The sequence below is a fragment of the Haliotis cracherodii genome, unplaced genomic scaffold (assembly GCF_022045235.1).
Source record: "Haliotis cracherodii isolate W230 unplaced genomic scaffold, xgHalCrac1.p SCAF_2, whole genome shotgun sequence".
Lineage (NCBI taxonomy): Eukaryota > Metazoa > Mollusca > Gastropoda > Lepetellida > Haliotidae > Haliotis > Haliotis cracherodii.
In genome coordinates, this window is record NW_027266275.1 from 79,643,432 (window position 1) to 79,665,254 (window position 21,823).

A 21,823-nucleotide genomic window follows, 5' to 3' on the forward strand; every position below is an offset into this window, starting at 1 on the left:
GCTTTTAAGGGGGTGGATTAGGCGCATTATAACTATGCAAATTATTTTCATTATTATTACTTATTCTACAAACCTCTTCATTAATTACAACAGCGTTATGGTGAGTGAGTGAGTGAGTGGATGGTGTTTTATGTCCGCTTTAAGCAATAATCCAAACAATATAGACCAATAGTTGGCTTCACGCATTGCACCCTAGAATGGAAAGTGGATCTTTGCTAATAAAATCAGTCATTTGATATTCTGGTCCAGGTCCGAGTTTTTACTGGCCGCCGTTGTATAGCTGGAATAATGGTGAGTGCAGCGTTAACAACAAACAAACAAGTTGACACAAACTCACAACGAGTTGAAACAAACACACAAGCAGAAACTTGCAATATTTGAATTTTGGAAGCTTAATTGTCATCATCATTAAATTATTCTTGGTAATGTTGTAAGAAAACAATCACTTCAACTTAGGCATAATAAAATATTAAGTGCTTATTAATATTGCTGAGAAAGTGAAATTCCGTTACACCGTTACGCCGAAGTCTGCAAGTGCTAAAACCGTGAAATAATAGGCGAACAGTTAGGAAAAAACACCAACGTTTCAAGCGTTGAGTTTCAGTATTTTATTACCAATATATCAGATTCCAAACAGGATGAGTCTGAATAGGGGCTAAATACTAAGGAGATAACAACATGGTGTGGTGGTCTTATTCTTCACTGAAAACAGGATGTATGTTTCTAACAACACACATTTGAAAAAAAATGGATTAAATTTAGTCTTGTGAACTTTAATTATCTATTTTCACATTTAAACATTTTACCTAAAGCTTACGTTAGCAAAGGTTTTTATGTTCTGATTTATCACCCCGACTCATATAAACATTTAGGCTTGAACTGTTACATTGTTTGAATTTCTTCGGAAGATGAAGGTAAGTTTCTTAACCAGAGTTATCGTTCTTGCCAACTCTCTAGGCTGTATCGGTAAGAATAAATACATACGCCATTTTGTTGACGGGGAACCTGTTCAAACTAGTGAGATGTTTTAGAGATTATTTACATATTTTTCTAATTTGGGTGATGTTTTGTTTCATACACGCCATGCCTAAAATTCATCTTGGTTTTTCCTAACACAATAACGATTTCTTAAATTAGGGCATGGCGAAATACGTGATGTTTTGATACTTACATTCTGCAATTACATGTAAATTACAAAAAATCATTGTGACCATGCGGCATCTGAAACCGATATCCAATTCTGACATGGCGCTGTGAGATATATCTTGGTTGACGAAACAAAACTTCGCCCACATCTAATGAATGACTGAAAAGGAAAAAACACAAGTTTGAGAGAAACTGGTACAAGAGGAATATTATTCACCAGGGATTGTTCGATCGGAATATCCCATAACTACCATGAGTTTTGTTTTGCACATAAACATAATTGCTCGAGAAAACCTATTCTAGGGAGGTAGAAAAAACATACATTGAATTTTTGTCAATTTCCAATAACCATATGCACATATACATTAATAGCTAAGTCGTTTTATTTTTAAATGTACTCTTCTTACAAACTTGTTTGGACTAAGGCACTAAATACTCTTGCTGCACAGAGTAACAAGGCCATTATGACATTATATAGATATCAAAAGAAAGTTGGTAATATACCCTGTCAAGATTTATTTAAGATACTTGATGCTATGATTGTGCCTATTGTCTGTCACGGAGGAGAAATATGGGGCATCTCATATTGTAAAATTATTGAAGCTGTACACAACAAAATGTGTAAATGGTTTCTAAATACAGGTAAAACAACAAACAATGCAATGGTTTTAGGAGAGTGCGGAAGAGCCCCTCTCCAACTTGTGTATACCACAAGGGCCATCAAGTATTGGTGCAGGCTACTGTGTTTGGACGAGCGCAGACTGCCTCGCCAATGTTATTTAATGCTCAAATCACTGGACCATTCAGGTCGCACCACATGGGCTACTCACATTAAGAATATTTTGTTTAAATTAGGTTTTGGATAGGTATTTATTCATCTTTTTAAGGAAAGATTATTGATAACCTTCAACAATCATGGTGTAGTTCTATCAATAGTATATCTGATACCTTTTATTATAAACATTTTAATTCCCTGTTAAATGTAGAAAAATATCTTACACTCCCCATACCAGTACATCTGAGAATATGTATGACTCGTTTCAGATGTAGCAAGTTTAAACTTGCAATTGACTTGGGGAGATACACAAATGTCCCATACACTGAACGATTATGTAAATATTGTATAGAAAATGGTATATCTTTTATTGAAGATGAATTTCATGTTTTACTTGTATGTGAGCGTTATTCAGCCCTAAGAAATATGTATCTTAAACAGTATATCAAGTTTCAAACTGTAACATCTTTTACTGAAACTATTTCATCAGAAAACTTTCATGTTGTATATAACACATGTTTATATCTATATAAAGTCCAACGGCTAAGAGAAACTTAAATTGAGTAGTTCCTTGGCATGCGTAGTTCATGCAATCAACCATTGTCTGTATTATGGGCCTATGGCCTTCTTACTGAATAAACTGTCTGTCTGTCCGTCTATCCGCAGTCCTTCATCAAATGTATCCATTTATGTGTACTCGGTGTACTCTATAGGCACTTGAATAGGTGACTCAAAGTACGAATCACAGGTTTTCTGGCTCTTTCATTATGTCTCTGTCCAAAACAAACTGGAAATATCAGGGATTTATCTAGATCTTATCAAAGGCATTGAGGGCACTTAGTTTGGTATGCTTAGATAACTACCTGGGGAGCAGGTCAAAACAGCATAAAAGGGTAAAGTCAAAATGACCACAGAAAAAAGTCAAAACGACCACAACCTATAGTCAAAACAGCCATCAATTTTCTTTAATAAAGGCCACACTGAAAAATAAAGATTACATCTCAATAATTGTGTCACAATCAAAACAGTGGAAGCTTTTCTCAACTGATTCAAATTCATCTCTAAAATAATCTCAAACTGGCTGAAGGTAGGCTTGTTATATCTGTATATAACAAGATGCATGTTGATAACTTAGATCTCTGTTCTGCATGCAAGTCTTTAATAAGTGTATTATAATATGTGATTGCCACAAGCTATAGGTGATTGATAACTCATCTCTCAATTCTCATGGATCTAATAATGCCTTTGTAGATATATAGTACCACCCAAAAATGCAAAATTATTTTCATGGCCATTCTGACTTTTTTCTTGTTAAAACTTTTCTGTGTGGCCATCTTGACTTTAGAGGCCTTTTTGACTACAACCCACTCGCTGCACGTTGTACGCATAGTTTGCTTTCGTTATCACTACACATTGTCTAGATAATAATTTATCTTCATGCAGAAGGGAAATGTGTGTATGAAAATATTTAACTTTTTGCAAACATTCCAAAATAATTCTCTGCTTGAGATTTCAAAACAAAACATGCAGCACTTCCATGCTTCAAGGCAGAAACAAAGAAAACTGTTTACTCTATTAGTTTCTGGTACACTCTACTTCACAATAACACATAGTATCACTTTTGGGGTGGAGGGTCAACATTTGCATTAATTTGGTGATGCATTTTAAGGTGGGGGTCGTCGATCTTTGTCTTAGTTTGATGATGCATTTATTTCAATGCACATTCAATGTACAACTATTGGAGAAAAAAAAACAACCAACATACAATGGAGAGTTTTACTAATTTGAAAAAATTGCATGACTGAAAGCACCAAAACTATCATCTTTAGTCCACTAGTCCTTATAATGGTAACATATGGCAAAACCCTTTAAAATGGCAAATTTCTACTCGTCCTTATGATACCTTAACTATTGGTCACTTTGGTAAGGACTACAGGACTAACGCTGCAAAGGAGGCTAATTATATATAGCCAGAGCTTTGGCCAGGGATAATTCTAGGGTGGGGCCTTGTGCTTTTAGCCCCTAAATTTGGAAAAAGGCCCACATTTTCAAATACAATGGGGCATTTTAACATAGTTCTGTATAGGCAAGTGTGGGTGTACCTCTGGACTATTTGAAATATTCACATTTATGGCCCATGTCAGAAAATTCCTGATGTGAACATTGTTTGGGTCATTATTCAGTCATTTTTCAAATTAAATGACCATTTTAAATAATTTGATGGCTCAGTATTAATAATGTTTTACTTCTTTTCAGTGTAGTGATGTTGTAGAAGAAACAAATACTTAAGTATGAATCAGTATCCTGGGTTTGTCCCCATGATGATGCCCCAGCACTTCATGGTGGCGATGCCAGGGATGCCCCTCCAGGGTATCCAGACCCCACATCCAGGTATCCCGCAGATGATACCCCCCGGTGTTGCTGTAGCCCATGCAGGGGGCATGGCGCCAGTGTCTACTACCATGGCTCAGGGCATCCCCCTTGCTGCGGCCAGACAAGCACCACCAGGTCTCAATGCTCTTGCTGCCTTACCAGACCAGAGACAGTTTGTTGATGCCAGGGCTAACCATGGGTAAGTATAAGTTAATTTGCCCAAAGAAATAAACCATGTACAATTTTTTGTGAACAGATTTTGAGATTAACATCAAAAAGGCCAAAAAGAAGTGTTGTGGTTCCGATGATCCAACCAACCCTATTTTAAGGTTAAACTCTAAAATAATATTTCTGTTGTACCCCGTAGGTGACAAAAGACAGTGCACCTGAAAATATATTCCAATCAGTACTAAGTTTAACATGTTTAAAGTAGTTCTCCAACATATTTGCAGGTTTTTGAAGAAATAATAGCCTACCTAGCCTATTTTAAGATTAGTAATAATAGGACCTGCAACATTATTTTATTAGGCCTGATAGTAATCCTGATGGTTTGCAAATTCTTATAACCACAAGGAAGACTCTTTCTCAATGAAGTTGATTATTGTATAGTATTATAGTATTATATGTGATAACAAGTCTTGTATTACTAGCCAGGTATTTTCATACTGAACATGATATTTAGACACTTAACATTTGTGTTACATGTATCAATGTTGTCATCACCAGGTTGGCAAATTCATTGGTTGTATCATGCCTACATTCATACGAAGTCATCTACGAATGTTCACAGGGTTTTATTGGCATATCTATCCTCAGATTTAGAGATAGCAGGGTTTTACCTTTGACTTACCAAACTGGAAATGCAGAGGTCCCCAAAAAATTTATTTCAAGGGTCCTGTAAAGTAATGAAATTATGTGGTGTAGTGTACTGTAAGATTTGATAATTACCCAACCTCATTTCTCCACAAGAATTGAGTACCATGGATATTGTGTGCCCCTTGGGATGCAACTTTTTTTTCTCTGCGTCCATTCTCTACATTTGTGTTTACTGGACACATGTTTGTGTGTCGTGTAAAACCATTAGATGGTATTATATACTTATTACAAAATGTCAAATTTGTTAACTTATCCTGCATTACTCCATGGTAATGTGACCACAGAAGTGATAACGTCACATGTCTGCACTTTCCTCCTTGTCACTGGGATGGCAAGCTGTGTTTTATACACTGCTCCAGCTCATTGTGTTCATCCTGTGTGGTCAGAGGTTATGTATTGTTTTAAATGTTATTTGTAATTATCTCCTTCTTGTGGTTGGTGTCTACATGTTCTTCTATATACTTTTGAGATAGCATTAATATTTTGCACGTGTTAGTGGCTTTGTGTTACAGTAATTTTACAGGATGCTTTGTTGTTCCAGTCTGCCATCTTGGTCCGTGGTAATGTTCAATGTGGCATACGTTCTTTATTCTCTATCATGGCTTGGTAATGTGCAGATACAAGATGTCCTCACTTCTGTGGGTGCTGTGTGGTGGAAATGTAAAAAATATGTAGATTTTACTACGTTCTTTGAAAGTTGGAACATATTAGTGTTAAGGAATAGAATTTCCAACTAGGCAATGTGGTAAGCAGTAACTAAGCCTTCTATAGGATTTGACTAGTCCTCATGAATTTTGAGTAGCCTGTCATGGAGATAACCGGAGTAAAATATTACCATGGTTACAGTTTCCCTGGTCTGGCAGTTCCTGCGATGCCTGTTGAGGACATTGTAGAGGAGGAGCCACCTATCCCCGCAGAATCAATCACAGTCTTGGATGAATTCAACTCGGACCTCAACCTTGTCATAGACAGTGAAGGGTAAGATTTGCTCAATATGGCATAACCTGGAACAACTCATTAACCATAACCTGTAACAATTCATTAACCATAACTTGGTAAACTCTCTAACCATAACCAAGAACAACTCATTGACCATTACCCTGAACGACTCATTAACCATAACCTGGAACGACTCATTAACCATAACCTGGAAAAACACATTAACCATGTTAACTGATTAATGTAACTGAATAATGTAAGTAGTATGTTGAGTTTTTCATCAGTAATGGTCTGAAGCTATTAGCCTAAAGTTTCCTTTCCAGATTGTGAGGTGTCAGAATTTAATTTATTACTTGCCCGTGAAGAGATCACCCGTTTAATAAACATACAGCTGTATTACACATTGTGTAATACCAAAACGCGTGCTTATGTACTCTCGAAACACGTTTCACGAACAAATATTGAAAGCTCTCAACATCCCTTGGCTTATTCAACGACATTGCGTATGGAGTTGATAGATCACTGAGAGGAGCTTATGCACACTCGATGACCCCAGCAACCTTGTTGCTAGGCTGACGTCACATGGCATTGTTTCGCCGATGGATCTTGCAACAAAATTCCACAATTTACGTCATCGGGTATTGTGACGTGATTGTAAACTTTGAGGTGCAAGGCCCGTTCCACAAGGCAATCGTATTGTAGCGCAACGACAGTCGTTAGTCTAAGTTAAAGTATGTGAGTTGCGATTAGCCCTACGATAATTTTGTGTAATGGACGCCTGAATTCTAAAGGTCGACCTGTGTATGGTATTAGATTCATACGTTTCAACTTTTGATGTGTTTGAAGTATTATTCTGTTAAACTCAATTGAACTATGCCGTGGATCATCTAGGTGTCAGCCTATTCATACTCAACAGTATGATTCTAAAAACTTTATAAATGGCAAGTAATAAATAAAATACTAAACTCGCTCCCGTGTAAAACCAATTTTATGAAACTCATGAATAGTTCTGGTATCTAACTCGCTTTCGGTCGTCAGATACCACAACTATTCACTTGTTTCATAAAATTGGTATTACACGGGAGCGAGTTTAGTATTCTATATTTACTATTTTGATCAGTCCAATCTGCCCTGTATATTCATTTGGAATTTCATACATTTTCTTTATGCCCTTACTGGAATATTTTTGACAAGCATTGCAGTTAAAATTTTGAGGAGGTTGTGACCATGTCAACTTGAATATTTGTGATTGATTTTTGGGGTAGGTGGGGTTTTGGAAGGAAAATATGATCTGCATTTTATTTGAAAAGAAAACTTTTCCACTAATGTTTGTCTATTGCTGAGGCCAGTGGCACACCTAGTAAGCTCCAATTATGTTGTAGATAAACCTTGTCAGACCACAGAGAAGGGTCCCTATCATTATTTCTTCATCTTCTATTGTGGTATGGTCAGGTAGCCTAATAGTTAAAGTGTTTGCTCGTCACGCCGAAGACTCTGGTTCAATTCCCGACATGGGTACAATGTATGAAGCCTATTTCTGGTGTCCCCGGGTGTGATATTGCTGGAATATTGCTAAAGGCGGCGTAATACCATACTCACTCTCACTCATTCATCTTTTGTGTTTCCAGGTATGGTGCGCACACACTGAACCAGCCCAGTGGCTTCTGCTTCACATGGTCAGGGGTACGAGCCTCGCACGGTATCTGCAAGGGGAAAGGTTTCTTTGAGGTCCACATCACAGAGCACCTGCCAGTGGACTTTGGTGATGACCACAATGAAACTGACCCTCACATCATCCGAGTTGGCTGGTCAATAGATTCATCGTCATTCCAGTTAGGTAAGATCAGCTGATGTTCCACATACTAATGCAGTGTTATATTACCAACATTACTGTTCTTCCGGGGGGATTCCATGGCACAATACACCCAGAGTTCTCCATGCTTGTCAACTAGTGAAAAATCAGTGCTTACAAGATGAGACCTGGCTGATTTTATGTCCTTGTACCCTGACACATCTTACTTAGGCAAGGAGCGTTAACTGACTATAAACTGACTTGCCAAACTAGGCTGGAATTTTCAGGTTTGATCGTAGCGCCCCCAGGGAGTTATTTCCCTTATCTGTCCCTCCTATTGACCAATCAGTGTGTGGATCATTGCACATGCTATCAGCCACTGGTTTGTATGGCCCGGATTCTTTTAGTTTATATGCCTTTGTGCTGACTTCAACATGAAACAATGAAAGCCATATACAATCACTTACGTGATAATCACTTACGTCTCCAATAATAATGACTTACTATCAACACTATTGCCGATGTGACGTTAAACTATAACTCACTCACTCACTACTATCAACACTGTTGGCTGCCATATCTTGATGTACAACTTTTTGCCTTCTTAGTCATGTTTATGATTTTTAATACATTTTGTTTTAGGAGAAGAACCTTGGTCTTATGGTTACGGTGGTACTGGCAAATTTTCAACAAATAATAAATTCTCCAATTATGGTGAAAAATTTGAGGTTGGGGATGTCATCGGTGCCATGTTGGACTTAGATGACCGTCCAGCTAAAATCTCCTACATGAAGAATGGCCGATATTTAGGGGTAGCTATCCCACTTCACAGCTACCCTGTGGGTAACAAAGACATGGCGCTGTTCCCGCACATTCTGTCCAAAAACTGTAGGCAAGTACAACATAATGAGATCAAAATATTCCGCTATTTTTGTCTTTTGAAGTAGTTTTAAATGTTAACATACCACAGACAAGCAACAACCAGTATCAAAGTTGCAGGAACTGACTTTGTATTTGACGTATGAGTCTGTCTGTTGTCTGTGTGTCCCCCTCTCTCAGTCGACCATGGCTGTGTAATGTTATGTTGAGTGGTGTATATCAATGCTGTTAAGAGTTAGAGTTTTCAGGAGCCATTTCACGTGAAGACAGATTCCATGTAATCTCAATATTATGCAATATATATCATCACTGGCAGAGACTTGATTACTTACATGGTGCCATTATATAGCTGGCTGGAATATTGCTGAGTGCGAAATTAAACAACAAACAATGTGCTAGATCCTGTAAAATGAGAGGACGTTTACCGTACGATATATGTAATCTCAAGTCTAATTTCTTGTGCCATTTGTTTCAGATTTCAAGTGAATCTCGGTCAGATCGACCCTTGGTTTCCGCCCCCTGCCATGTATCAATACATCGGTCAGACTACAGACAAAGTTAGGGGGATGAAAGAGCCAGAGAAAATCTCTGATTGTGAGGTGAGGATCAATAAATTCATTTATAGATACAAAAAATCCTCCATATATGTGTCCAGATATGTATATGTACCATGTATACCGTAAAACGTGAAATTTAAGTTAGCATGAAATTATTGCAAAATATGGAAACGAATGTCTCTTGCTCACTTTAATCTTTATACTCAGTTTAATCATTATCATAATACTTTGCGGTTCTTATTAATTGTTGGGGCCGGTCGGGTAGCCTTGTGGTTAAAGCGTTTGCTCATCACGCCGAAGACTCGGGTTCAATTCCCGACATGGTTACAATGTGTGAAGCCCATTTCTGGTGTCTCCCACAGTGATATTGCTGGTATATTGCTCAAAGCGACATAAAACCATACTCACTCATTATTGTTTGTTGACTTTCAATAAATCTGTTGTATAACGTCAGTGACGTGTATATGTAAATGCTCCTTTTATCAACTGATAAATTGTTCGTTTTCAGATGATAATGATTGTTGGACTGCCAGGTGCAGGAAAGACAACATGGGGACTGAACATGTACAAGAACCATCCTGAGAAACGATACAACATCATTGGTACAGACACCTTGATAGAGAAGATGAGGGTGATGGGCCTGCCAAGGAAGCGGAACTACCACGGACGTTGGGAAGTTCTCATCAACAAGGCATCGCAATGTCTCAACAAACTCTTCACCATTGGTGAGGTTCACTTTGATTTGGAGTAAAGTGTCAAGAACAGGTGTAGACATTGGGTTAACGTAACTGGTGCTCCCTCATGGTTGTAATACTAGCAGAATCGATACCCTTATATGCCATGCTTTTCAGTCGGATACAAGAAAAGGGATGCTGAGCAATGAGAGAATTGCATCAATAACCACCATCTACTGTGATGTACTGTCATCTGGCGACCTGTGAAGATCCAGATTAGAATAGGTCTTCAGCAACCCATGCTTGCCGTAAAAGGCGACTATGCTTGTCGTAAGAGGTAACTAACAGGATCGGTTGATCAGGCTCGCTGACTTGGTTGATGCATGTCATTGTATCTCAATTGCTCTTGATGCCAATCACTGGATTGTCCGGTCCAGACTTGATTATTTACAGACCGCCGTCATATAGCTGGAATGTTGCTGAGTGTAGCGTTAAACAACGAATGAACGAACAAACTATTCTGACACTAACCATTGAGTGATATTTAAAGCTTTGCCTCTGCTGTTTCAGCTGGGAAGAGAAAGAGAAACTACATCTTAGACCAGACAAACGTGTACCCATCTGCCAGGAGGAAGAAGATGAGAAACTTCAATGGGTTCTACAGAATTGCTGCTGTCCTGCAGCCAGATGATGCAGAACTGTTGCGAAGGTCACACAAGAGGACCGTGGAAGATGGTAATATATTTATATCCTGAGCACATGATCATTTTATTCCTATTATCAGAATGTTAGCACTAAGGCTGTGTCACTGTGGTGCAACAGTTGCGACTTAATCTTTGATCAATTAATCAAAGTGCAGGGTTAGAAATTGGCAGTAAAGTACTCACGGAAATGAAAAAAAACTTTTTCTCAATTCAAAAATCGACACAAAGTGTTACGTAGCTGTAAATACGAAATAACAAAACAACTCGAAAAGTACTAGTCTGGATTTGCTAGTTTGACCTCAGTGAACAATACCAAATGTACTTTACAGGAGGTAATTTGTCGGCACTTTCAACATTCAAAAATAAAACTAAGTCCAAATTGACATAGCAGAAACAGACTATAGGCATTACGCACCTGTTCTCACCTGTCGTCAAGATGTCATAGGTCACCTTGATCTACTTACACCTGGTTATGCCCTGTTTCACAAAAGTCTGTTTTATTCACATTTTTACACACTTTTACGTGTAAAAAGGCATAAAAACATTTGATACGCTGTATTTGTGCCACGGCCCAATAAGTACTAATTTAGTTGTTTGAATATTTACATATTTTGTATATTAACTGCAATAATTTAAGATCTGAGGTCGAAAAAACAGTTTTTTTTTCATTTCCGTGAGTACTTTAGTCCTATAGTCCTTGCCAAACTGCCCAATGGTAAAGGTATCACAAGGACTAGTAGAAAATTGCCCTTTTTAAGGGTTTTGCTATATGTTATCATTATAAGGACTAGTGGAAGAAAACTGTTAGTTTCTAATGCTGAAGTGGCTAGAGTATTTCTAGCCATGCTGCACTCTACATGGTCATGTTGTGTGAAGTCAGTTCTTCGAGCCGACATAGTTGTAATGATGCTTGATAGACCGCTACATCACTCACTCTTCTAAGTGAAAGCTTTCAAGTAAATGATGCTCAACTGGAGACTTTTTTTGATGATGTTCAACACTTAATATTGGGACAGTAGGGTAGCCTTGTGGTTAAAGCAATTCTTGTCTTGCTGAAACTCAGGGCTTGATTCTCCACTCTTCTGGAATATTGCTAAGAGTGGAGTAAAATAATTCACTGTGGTTAGCCTGGGATTTCTGTTTCATGCCCGAGACCCAAGAGAATTTAGGGTCTGAGTGATACCAGGACTCCCAATAAGATGACCCATGAAGATCCGGGGTAGAATAGGTCTTCAGCAACCCATGCTTGCCCTAAAAGGCGACTATGCTTGTCGTAAAAGGCAACTAACGGGATCATCGGGTGATCAGGCTCGCTGACTTGGTTGATGCATGTCATCGATCCCAATTGCGTGGATTGATGCTCATGATATTAATCACTGGATTGTCTGGTCCAGACTCGATTATTTACAGACCGCCATCATTTCGCTGGAATATTGCTGAGTGCGGCGTTAAACAACAAACCAACCAACCAGCCAATAAGATAGACCCAGGTAAATCTCTGCTCACTCACTTGCTCCCACTGCTGGTTTGCAGGTAAAATAGTTCCCGAGGAAGCCGTTCTGGAGATGAAAGCCAACTTCACCCTGCCGGAAGATCGAGACAATCTGTTTGACAGGATTGACTTTGTGGAGTTGAACAAGGACCAGATAGTGACACTTGTTCAGCAGTGAGTAACACACTTATTGGTTTGACAACATTGCAGATAACAAGGTAAAGGGTAGACAACTGTGTATTCCTCCACCTTGTGTTGGGTCTCAGTGATACTGCGTCCATATTTAACTATGGGAGTTATGAAAAGTCGTAGAGCCCTGGTCTCCTTGAGAAGCAGTTTCCTCCAAACCTGCTCAATTAGGAGGCATTTACTGTGAAATTGGTGTACGTTTGGCAGTGTTTCTGTGCTGTAATTGACCACTCCCACAATAGGATGATAAAAGACCTGTGAAGATCTGGGGTAGAATGCTTGCCGTAAAAGGCGACTATGCCTGTCATAAGAGGCGACTAACGGAACCAGGTGGTCATGCTTGCTGACTTGGTTGATGCATGTTATCATATCCCAATTGAGATCAATGCTCATGATGTCAATCATTGGATTGTCTAGTCCAGACTCGATTATTTACGGACCGTCGTCATATAGCTGGAATAATGCTGAATGTGGCGTTAAACAACAAACAAAAAGATGATAATAATGTTGTTTTTAATTTTTTAATTAATTTCCAGATACAACAAGGAGGGCCAGGAGAAGCGGCCACCCAGAGAGGCTGTGTTCAGACATGACAGCAGGAATCAGGTAGGCATGGTGGGCTTTAGGGCTGGGAAGAGTCAAATTTACTACCTGGGTACCCAGCCCTCTATTACCCAACCCTACCCACTGTAGGTCTCAAGAGATGAGGGCGGTCGGGTAGCCCACTGGTTAAAGCATTTGCTCGTCACGCCGAAGACCCGGGTTCGATTCCCAACATGGGTACAATGTGTGAATCCCAATTCTGGTGTCCCCTGCTGTGATATTGCTTGAATATTGCTAAAAGCAGCGTAAAACCATAAACTCACTCACTCACTCACTCACTCACTCACTCACTCACTCACTCAAAGAGGTGAGTACTAAATGTGTGGTTGGGAATAGTTTTACTGAAACCCTGGAAATAAGTATTTAGATACACACATCAAGTGATCTTGTCACACATACACTGAAGTTGACTGAAGCTTTGTCTTTATTCAAACATATACAAGTCAGAAGGAATGCGTGCATGGTCGGAAAGAAATGTGAACAGATAATTCTAGATGACTAACCACGGGTCCAGGTAGTCCAGTTGACACGTCCCAGCCCTACTTCTTAGAGCAGATAGCAAGGAGGGGTCTGTTTCCTGATTGCCGTAAGAGTTGACTGTAATTCATATTTTGGGTTCACAATCACTGCTGTGTAGGGCCATCTGAATGGGTGACGATCAGGAAGCTCAGCTCACTAAGGGTTGTCATCATTGTTTGACATGGTTTATCATTGTACATACCAGGGACTGACACTACCAGGGATAAAACCAGGGCTCGAGACACCAGTAGGTTATAGCATGAGAAACAATCCACATTGGGGTACAATGACATGCAATCAGCCAGGTCACACATAATGATTGATTCTCTGTTCAGTGGCCTCTTTGATAAACATGGGACCCATGAAGATCCGGGGTAGACAAGGTCTTCAGCAACCCATGCTTGTCGTAAAAGGCAACTATGCTTGTCGCAAGAGGCGTCTAACGGAATAGGGTGGTCAGACTTGCTGACTTGGTTGACTCTTGTCATCGTATCCCAACTGCGGGGATTGATGCTCATGATGTCAATCCCTGGATTGTCTGGTCCAGACTCGATTATTTACAGACCGCGGTCACATAGCTGGAATATTGCTGAGTGCGGCATTAAACAACAAACAAAGAAAGCATGGATACTTACAACCATTTATGCCCCCACAGGCTAGACACTAGGGAAAACACTTGGTCAAGTAAGCACAGCTAAAAATAGTCCACATGATAACACTAAATTCAACTGAAAAGTATGCTAAGAGACAATTTCGATCTGCAGTGTTTAGCACAGATATCAGTGATGATGCACACACGATATTTTCTGATATGTTCACTGATGTAACTTCATATCTGAATAAATGCAAAATTACACTTTTATTTGAAGATGAGTTGTCTTACAAATTTAGAATTTTTGTGTATCTTTCGCAGCACAACTTCAGATCAGGAGACAGCCACCCCCCTCGAAACCATTCACCCCGGCAAGGTCAGGGCAGATACCAAGACCAGCAGCACCAAGGGTACGACAGTGGGAGACAGGACAGAGGGTACCAGTCCCGGGGAGGGTATCAGCGAGGCTTTGAGTCAAACGAACCCCCCAGCAAGAGAACCAAGCAGGAGTCGGGCAGTGCCCTTGACTTCATCAAGGAGTACGGAGGAGGAGAGGAGGATCCCACGGCACAAGCAGCGGCAGTGGCGGCGGCAGCGGCTGCTGCAGCTGCAGGGGTTGCAGCAGGAGCATGGGCAGACAAACTTCCGGTGAAAGAGGAACTTAAGTGGAATCCGGGACAGTACAGCTGGTCTCAGCAGCAGTATGGGGACTCCAGAAGAACACCAGCATTGCCTCAACAGGACTTCAACCAGATGTTCCCACCTTCTGGGGATCAGCAACGTCAGAACAGTGCTGGTACACCTGAAGGGAGAGGAGGAGGGGGGTCTCAGAGGTGGCCGCCATTTGGCAGTGATGTACAGCAGAACTGGCAGAACAGAGAACAAGCTGACAGGAAACCATGGCAACAGAGTAGTGATGATCAATACAGTCAAGAAAGCAACAATGCACAAGATAGTGCAAGGGGTTCTGGAAACGGAAGAGGTTTTGGTAATCAGCAAAATGCACCAGGAGGTTTTGGTGGTCAGCAAAGTAGCCTTGGTAGTCATCAGAGTGGTTATGGAAGTCAGCAAGGTGGCTATGGAGGTCAACAGGAGTCAAGGAACTACAGCAATCAAGAATCAAGACAGTTTGGACAAAACGAGTCCCGAAAGTTTGGTCACCAAGAGTCAAAGAACTTTGGCCAACAGAATTCCAGGAACTTTAGTCAGCAGGGCCAGTCAGGATTGGACAGGAACTACGGCCAGTCAGGACACTCTGGCGGCTATGGTGGATCCAGCTTTGGTAGGCAGCAAGAAGGTTCTTCGGATAATTTTGGTAGTCAACAGAGAATGGGTGGGTTTGGCGGACCTCCTTCATATGGTGGCCCTGGCTCCGGAGACAGAGACAGAGACCGAGACAGAGATAATCGATCAGATCATTCTCCATACAATAGAGGAAATAGTGCTGAATCTCGTAGGGATTCAGGTCGAGAAAACTACAACCAGTTCACTGGCCCTCCACCTCCACCACCTCAGGAACCAGAGAGGGACAGATTCGAGAGGGGTCAGGCTTTCCGACCTGACGATTTCTCCTCTGACAAGGCAGCTACAGGACTGAAGCCATATGATGCAGCTGGGAGTCGAAGTAAAGATGGCTCCAAGACTGGAGCCAATGGGGAAAGAGTCCGTCGGAGGAAGAGCAAGTGGGATACACCAAGCACGGATCCTCCCAGTAACCCAGACACACCCTCTCTTATAGAAATGTCTGATATCCTTTCAGCCGAGGTGAAACTTGAGCCAGGTTGTGATCGAAGTGATCAGCAACAGTATTCAGAAGAGAAAATTGAGCAAAATTTTAATAATCTCTCTAGTGCTAATGACTCTCCAGATAAATTTGCACAAGTGGACTTTAATAGACCACCTCCTAACAGTTCATGGAGGAACAGCCAAAACGAACAAGACCAGGTTCAAAACCAAAGTTCCAATTTTGAGAGAGGTAGACCCAATATGAGAGGAGATAACATATCCTCTAGTAATCAATATCGATCTGACAATCACTATGGTGGTGAAGCTCAAAGTCGAGGCTATCCTTCAAATCAGCATGGTGGGCCAGGTTCCCATGGTAACCCAGGTGTGCGTCCTCCCTTTGAGCCTCGTCACCAACAAGGAGGATCCCGAGGAGGAAATCGAGGCCCTCCGCTTAACTTTGGCCAAGGTGGTCCACGATCATTTAGGCCTAGAAATCCACAAGATTTTGGTGGTCCTCCAGGGGGATGGAATCAGAATCGTCCCCGGTTTGGTCCTCGCGGTCCTGGTACCCGTCCTCCATTCAACCCCAGATTTGGTCCTGATGGAGGTCAGCGATTTCCCCGTCCGCCTGGTCAGCCAAGGTTTCAGCGACCTTGAGAAGAAGACACCTCAAAACATCCCATTACATTTTACTTGTAGAATATTCATCCAAATGTTTTACAGTGCAGTCGTTTTAATGTCGTGTAACACCCAAGGAAATGAATCGTACTGCTGTCAGACATTTTGCATATGTACAAATTCATTGTTCCACGTTCAGATGAAGCTTTTTGTGATTGACTTGTTTTTACTTTGCCTAATTCACGACGATGTACAAAGACATTTTTTAATCTCTAGGAGCTGATATCTGAAGTTATTTTTTTCATAGCTTTATATGAAATCTTGATAAAACCATTGAAAGCATAAATAACATGAACTGTTCATTAATGTTGCTTTATATTTGTTGAATTGGTTATCATTAGAATCAGTATCACTGTTGTTTTGATAGGATTGATGATCTTCCTGTAGGGATTTGCCAGCGAAAATTATAAATGTGAAAATGTAAGTGTTCAAATATTAATGAAGGGAGGTAATTGAGGAAGTAAGCAGGAGGGCCGATTTCATTCAAACTGCTGATAACATTTGCAGCAGTTTCATTAGGAAGGGACTGGGCATATGTTATGTAGGACATAGTGTTGAGATTGGTCTCAGTACTGTATCATATTTTGCTGATAACCCAACTAAACATGAACTTTTTTAATGCCCCCTCCCACCCACATTTTTTCGTAGAATTTCAATATAATCGATGACCTGTCCCCTGTCATTTTTTCATGCCCCCCAAATTGTGGTTAAATTTTGGTAATCTAACCTCTCCTCCTCCTCCCTCTCCCCTCTCTTCTTCTCCCCCCCCCCCCCCCCATAATTAATGACCAGTACTGCATATTCATGTACTGACTACTAGTAAGGTGACACTTATACACTATTACACTATTCTGTTGTCCTGGGTGTGGATCTTTGACTTTGCCAGCTCTGCGCTGTGTATTTTTCTGTGTATTTCTGCAAAGGAATTCAGTCCGGTTTTGTCATCCTAGTGATTCAACCTGTGGTTTATTTGTAAGTATTAAATGAAACAGTATTAGTCAGTAAGGAGGCTAATTTGCTCAATATGCTGCTAGTGTGATCTCGTCAATCCTTTCCAAATTCCGATCAAGTGATGCTCTGGGATTGACTTGGGAATTGGTGTGGATTCCCTTTTTGTTCTGTATGGTTGCCAGTGTGATTGTTTTGTTTTGAGTCGGACATGACATGCTGTTTCCATGGATGGGAATAGAAATAAGGGTTTTGTTTGGCCTAATAATGGAAATATTGGATTTCATTGAAATTTTAACAGATCAACCCACATTGCCACATTATAAGTGATTTTGATATTTTTCCACAAAAACAGCTGCAGCCACAGGTTGATATCTGTCTTTATTTATATGATGTCCACTTGAATGTGCCTAGATAATTGAGGGTTTGATAGAGAGTTTGTATTCAGTTTACTCCTAATATTTGTCTTCTTTCAGGAATTGATAGATGGTTGAATTTGAACAAAAAAATATTTACTTGAAACAAACCTGTGTAAACAACGTTGTGACGGAACATTGCCACGCATGTTTGTATATTTTGCAAAGGGATTGAATATATGAATATTTATATGTTCAAGGATTGTGTTGGGTGCTAAATGACTAAAGACTGTATGCACTTGTCTATCAGGTTAGGTTAGTTCGACTGATGTTAGCTGTACACCTTCACTTTACACATTAGTCCAAATTCTGTTTGATTGAACAATAAATACATATTGCATAGTATGTTTTAATGTGAATGCATGTATGATCCAAGATGTGACGTGAAAGGAGAGGGGTAGATGACTCTAAACAAAGATTAACAAGTGATGTCATAATGAGTCCGTATTAACAAGCTCATAGAATACATTCGGCCAATGTTGATTTATCATTAGATAAAAAATATACTATACTAAAATATCCTGCCATATCTCATTTATGTTGGGGTATGTTGTTTATTTTACCCTTTTTGCAGCAATTTTTGGGGTAAATAAGAAAATTAGCAATCTTGAAAACAAAATGCATTGTTATCTAATGATTAATTTATGCCAGCCCTATTATAATTGTAAATATTCTGAAGATTATTTTCCTTCTGGTGTAGTCATCTCAGAGATAGTATTTTCTGACTGAAATGAAGTATGCCGTACCGAATGCTTGTCTGTGCCTCCAGATGTATCCAGGACCCTAATCAGTCTGACATGGGAGGAGTCCACACAGCATGTCCCTATAATTCATCCGCTTCCTTAGGATGGGGAGACCAGGTGCAGACAACATTATCCATACATACCGGTACCCATTTGTAGCTCACACCAGCTCAAGTGGATGAGATTCAATGCCACTGGTGCAAACACAACATCAGACACAAAGTTGTAACCTACGCCATCAGGAGACAGTGTCACAGATGCAAACACAACATGAGACATGTACATCGAGTTGTGACCTACACGATCTTAATTCTCCAAGACATCGGGGACACTACAACAGGTGCAAACAACTTGTAACTCGTCCAACACATTTGAAGAAAAGTCCCATTGCAGTGACAACATGACATATATGTATTGTGCCGTATGTATCTATTGAAATTGTGACAATTTTCACCCTGTTCACCTCAGCTAGGCAGTCTGCATGCCCCTCTACGTACTTAGCACTGATAAGCCGGGGTTGGGGCGGTGGGGAGGACATGGTATTAAAATGACATAGGTTCCCTTATTGGATGTAGATGTGGTTGATATTTATGTATTAATATTCTGTCCTAACAGAAATAGGAAACATGGATAAGTATTGTTTACTGACAAATTATACTACTCAAAAGAAGTTAAAGAACACCTTATTCTTTCATATTATGATAGTTAATCTGTCATGGTGACAAATTAACTATTGTAATATGAAAGAATCGAGTTTTCTTGAACTTGAACAGTGTATACAGCATGCCTGTTTGTATCCATAAGACTCATATGTAAAATTGACAAATCTTTGACCACTATGCATAAGTACTTTTTAAGTAATCTAATCCTTATTGTTCTGTTACTAACCATGCAATGATAGTGTCCTGCTATCTGGAGCCAATATTGAGAACCAAAGAATCTACATGTTGCTCTGTCTCATTACTTGGCCACATTGTACAGAGAGGTACCAGTCATGTGTTGCTTGTTCATACAGTTTTGCACAGGAGAAAATAATTTTGGATCTTGATGTAATAAACCATGTAAAGTGAAGTGCTGTTTGTTTCTGTGTAAACCAAAGTGCTGTTTGTTTCTGTGTAAACCAAAGTGCTGTTTGTTTCAATCTCATTAAAATCAGATCTTAGTTTTCGCTAACGCTAAACAAAGATTTGAGGACATCCAATTACGGGTCATGTCAGAACGACCTTTCGCGAAATTTGACCGACCAATGAAACGACTGACAAGAAATCAACATTGGCCAATCAGAAGGCAGCTTTCTTGAGCTTTACAACACTAGTTTCAAACTGGCGACTACGCTTCGAAACATATTTTGACGTATTCTCGATTAAAATTTTTAAAACTGATTAGAAGAACATTCTGGAATGGTTTATAGATGGCACAGATTGTACGGATATAATCATCAAACCTGTAACTGTCGTTCAGAATACCCCGTGTTAAATATATCGTGGTTGCATGATTAGAAAACACATTCCGACCGTCACTTTCATGATCTGGTAAGCGACGCTCTGATTGGTTGGATGAAAGGTCGTTCTGATGTGACCCCTGATGGGATGTCCTAAGATCTATGTTTAGCGATAGCAAGAACTAAGATCTGATTTTAATGAGATTGTGTTTGTTTCTGTGTAAACCAAAGTGCTGTTTGTTACTGTGTGAAGTGCTGTTTGTTACTCAGTGAAGTGAAGTGCTGTTACTGTGTGAAGTGAAGTGCTGTTTGTTAGTGTGAAGTGCTGTTTGTTTCTGTGTGAAATGTTGTTTGTTACTGTGTGAAGTGCTGTTTGTTACTGTGTGAAGTGAAATGCTGTTTGTTACTGTGTGAAGTGAAGTGCTGTTTGTTACTGTGTGAAGTGCTGTTTGTTACAGTGTGAAGTGAAGTGCTGTTTGTTACTGTGTGAAGTGTTGTTTGTTACAGTGTGAAGTGAAGTGCTGTTTGTTACTGTGTGAAGTGCTGTTTGTTACTGTGTAAACCAAAGTGCTGTTTGTTACTGTGTGAAGTGCTGTTTGTTACTGTGTAAACCAAAGTGCTGTTTGTTACAGTGTGAAGTGAAGTGCTGTTTGTTACTGTGTGAAGTGCTGTTTGTTACTGTATAAACCAAACTGCTGTTTGTTACAGTGTGAAGTGAAGTGCTGTTTGTTACTGTGTGAAGTGCTGATTGTTACTGTGTAAACCCAAAGTGCTGTTTGTTACAGTGTGAAGTGCTGTTTGTTACTGTGTAAACCAAAGTGCTGTTTGTTACTGTGTACATGATACAGTGGGTTCTGTGAGTGATTCATGGCCATGTCCTGTGGTGATGGTATGAAGTCGGTTGATGAAGTGCTCAGCAAATTACTGTGTAAACCAAAGTGCTGTTTGTTACTGTGTGAAGTGCTGTTTGTTACTGTGTAAACCAAAGTGCTGTTTGTTACAGTGTGAAGTGAAGTGCTGTTTGTTACTGTGTGAAGTGCTGTTTGTTACTGTATAAACCAAACTGCTGTTTGTTACAGTGTGAAGTGAAGTGCTGTTTGTTACTGTGTACACCAAAGTGCTGTTTGTTACTGTATAAACCAAACTGCTGTTTGTTACAGTGTGAAGTGAAGTGCTGTTTGTTACTGTCTAAACCAAAGTGCTGTTTGTTACTGTGTACATGATACAGTGGGTTCTGTGAGTGATTCATGGCCATGTCCTGTGGTGATGGTATGAAGTCGGTTGATGAAGTGCTCAGCAAATTACTGTGTAAACCAAAGTGCTGTTTGTTACTGTGTAAACCAAAGTGCTGTTTGTTACAGTGTGAAGTGAAGTGCTGTTTGTTACTGTGTGAAGTGCTGTTTGTTACTGTATAAACCAAACTGCTGTTTGTTACAGTGTGAAGTGAAGTGCTGTTTGTTACTGTGTACACCAAAGTGCTGTTTGTTACTGTGTACACCAAAGTGCTGTTTGTTACTGTGTGAAGTGCTGTTTGTTACTGTGTACACCAAAGTGCTGTTTGTTACTGTGTGAAGTGCTGTTTGTTACTGTGTACACCAAAGTGCTGTTTGTTACTGTGTACACCAAAGTGCTGTTTGTTACTGTGTGAAGTGCTGTTTGTTACTGTGTAAACCAAAGTGCTGTTTGTTACAGTGTGAAGTGCTGTTTGTTACTGTGTACATGATACAGTGGGTTCTGTGAGTGATTCATGGCCATGTCC

General features: G+C 39.9%; 1 protein-coding gene across 2 annotated transcripts; it reads left to right on the forward strand.

Moving 5' to 3' along the window:
- Nucleotides 1–973: 973 nt before the first annotated feature.
- On the forward strand, nucleotides 974–19,694 carry LOC139468550 (hornerin-like). 2 transcript variants are annotated; one of them, XM_071250601.1, is made up of 11 exons: nucleotides 974–1,017; nucleotides 4,178–4,493; nucleotides 6,017–6,148; nucleotides 7,738–7,946; nucleotides 8,544–8,793; nucleotides 9,256–9,379; nucleotides 9,846–10,062; nucleotides 10,582–10,746; nucleotides 12,249–12,381; nucleotides 12,933–13,002; nucleotides 14,432–19,694. In XM_071250601.1, exons 2-11 carry the CDS (start codon nucleotides 4,213–4,215, stop codon nucleotides 16,493–16,495), a joined length of 3,645 nt encoding a protein of 1,214 aa, XP_071106702.1. In that variant the 5' UTR covers nucleotides 974–1,017; nucleotides 4,178–4,212; the 3' UTR covers nucleotides 16,496–19,694. The 2 variants fall into 2 exon arrangements, with proteins under 2 accessions (XP_071106702.1, XP_071106703.1); XM_071250602.1 differs by lacking the exon at nucleotides 974–1,017 and adding an exon at nucleotides 1,046–1,341.
- Nucleotides 19,695–21,823: the final 2,129 nt, after the last annotated feature.

What these genes read in the sequence shown, in the direction of transcription:
- LOC139468550 (XM_071250601.1), top strand. Translation starts at nt 4,213, where the DNA reads ATGAATCAGTATCCTGGGTTTGTCCCCATGATGATGCCCCAGCACTTC. An exon ending in GATGCCAGGGCTAACCATGG is followed by an intron (nt 4,494 to 6,016) that starts GTAAGTATAAGT and finishes CCATGGTTACAG; the next exon opens with TTTCCCTGGTCTGGCAGTTC. An exon ending in CAAGAGGACCGTGGAAGATG is followed by an intron (nt 10,747 to 12,248) that starts GTAATATATTTA and finishes GCTGGTTTGCAG; the next exon opens with GTAAAATAGTTCCCGAGGAA.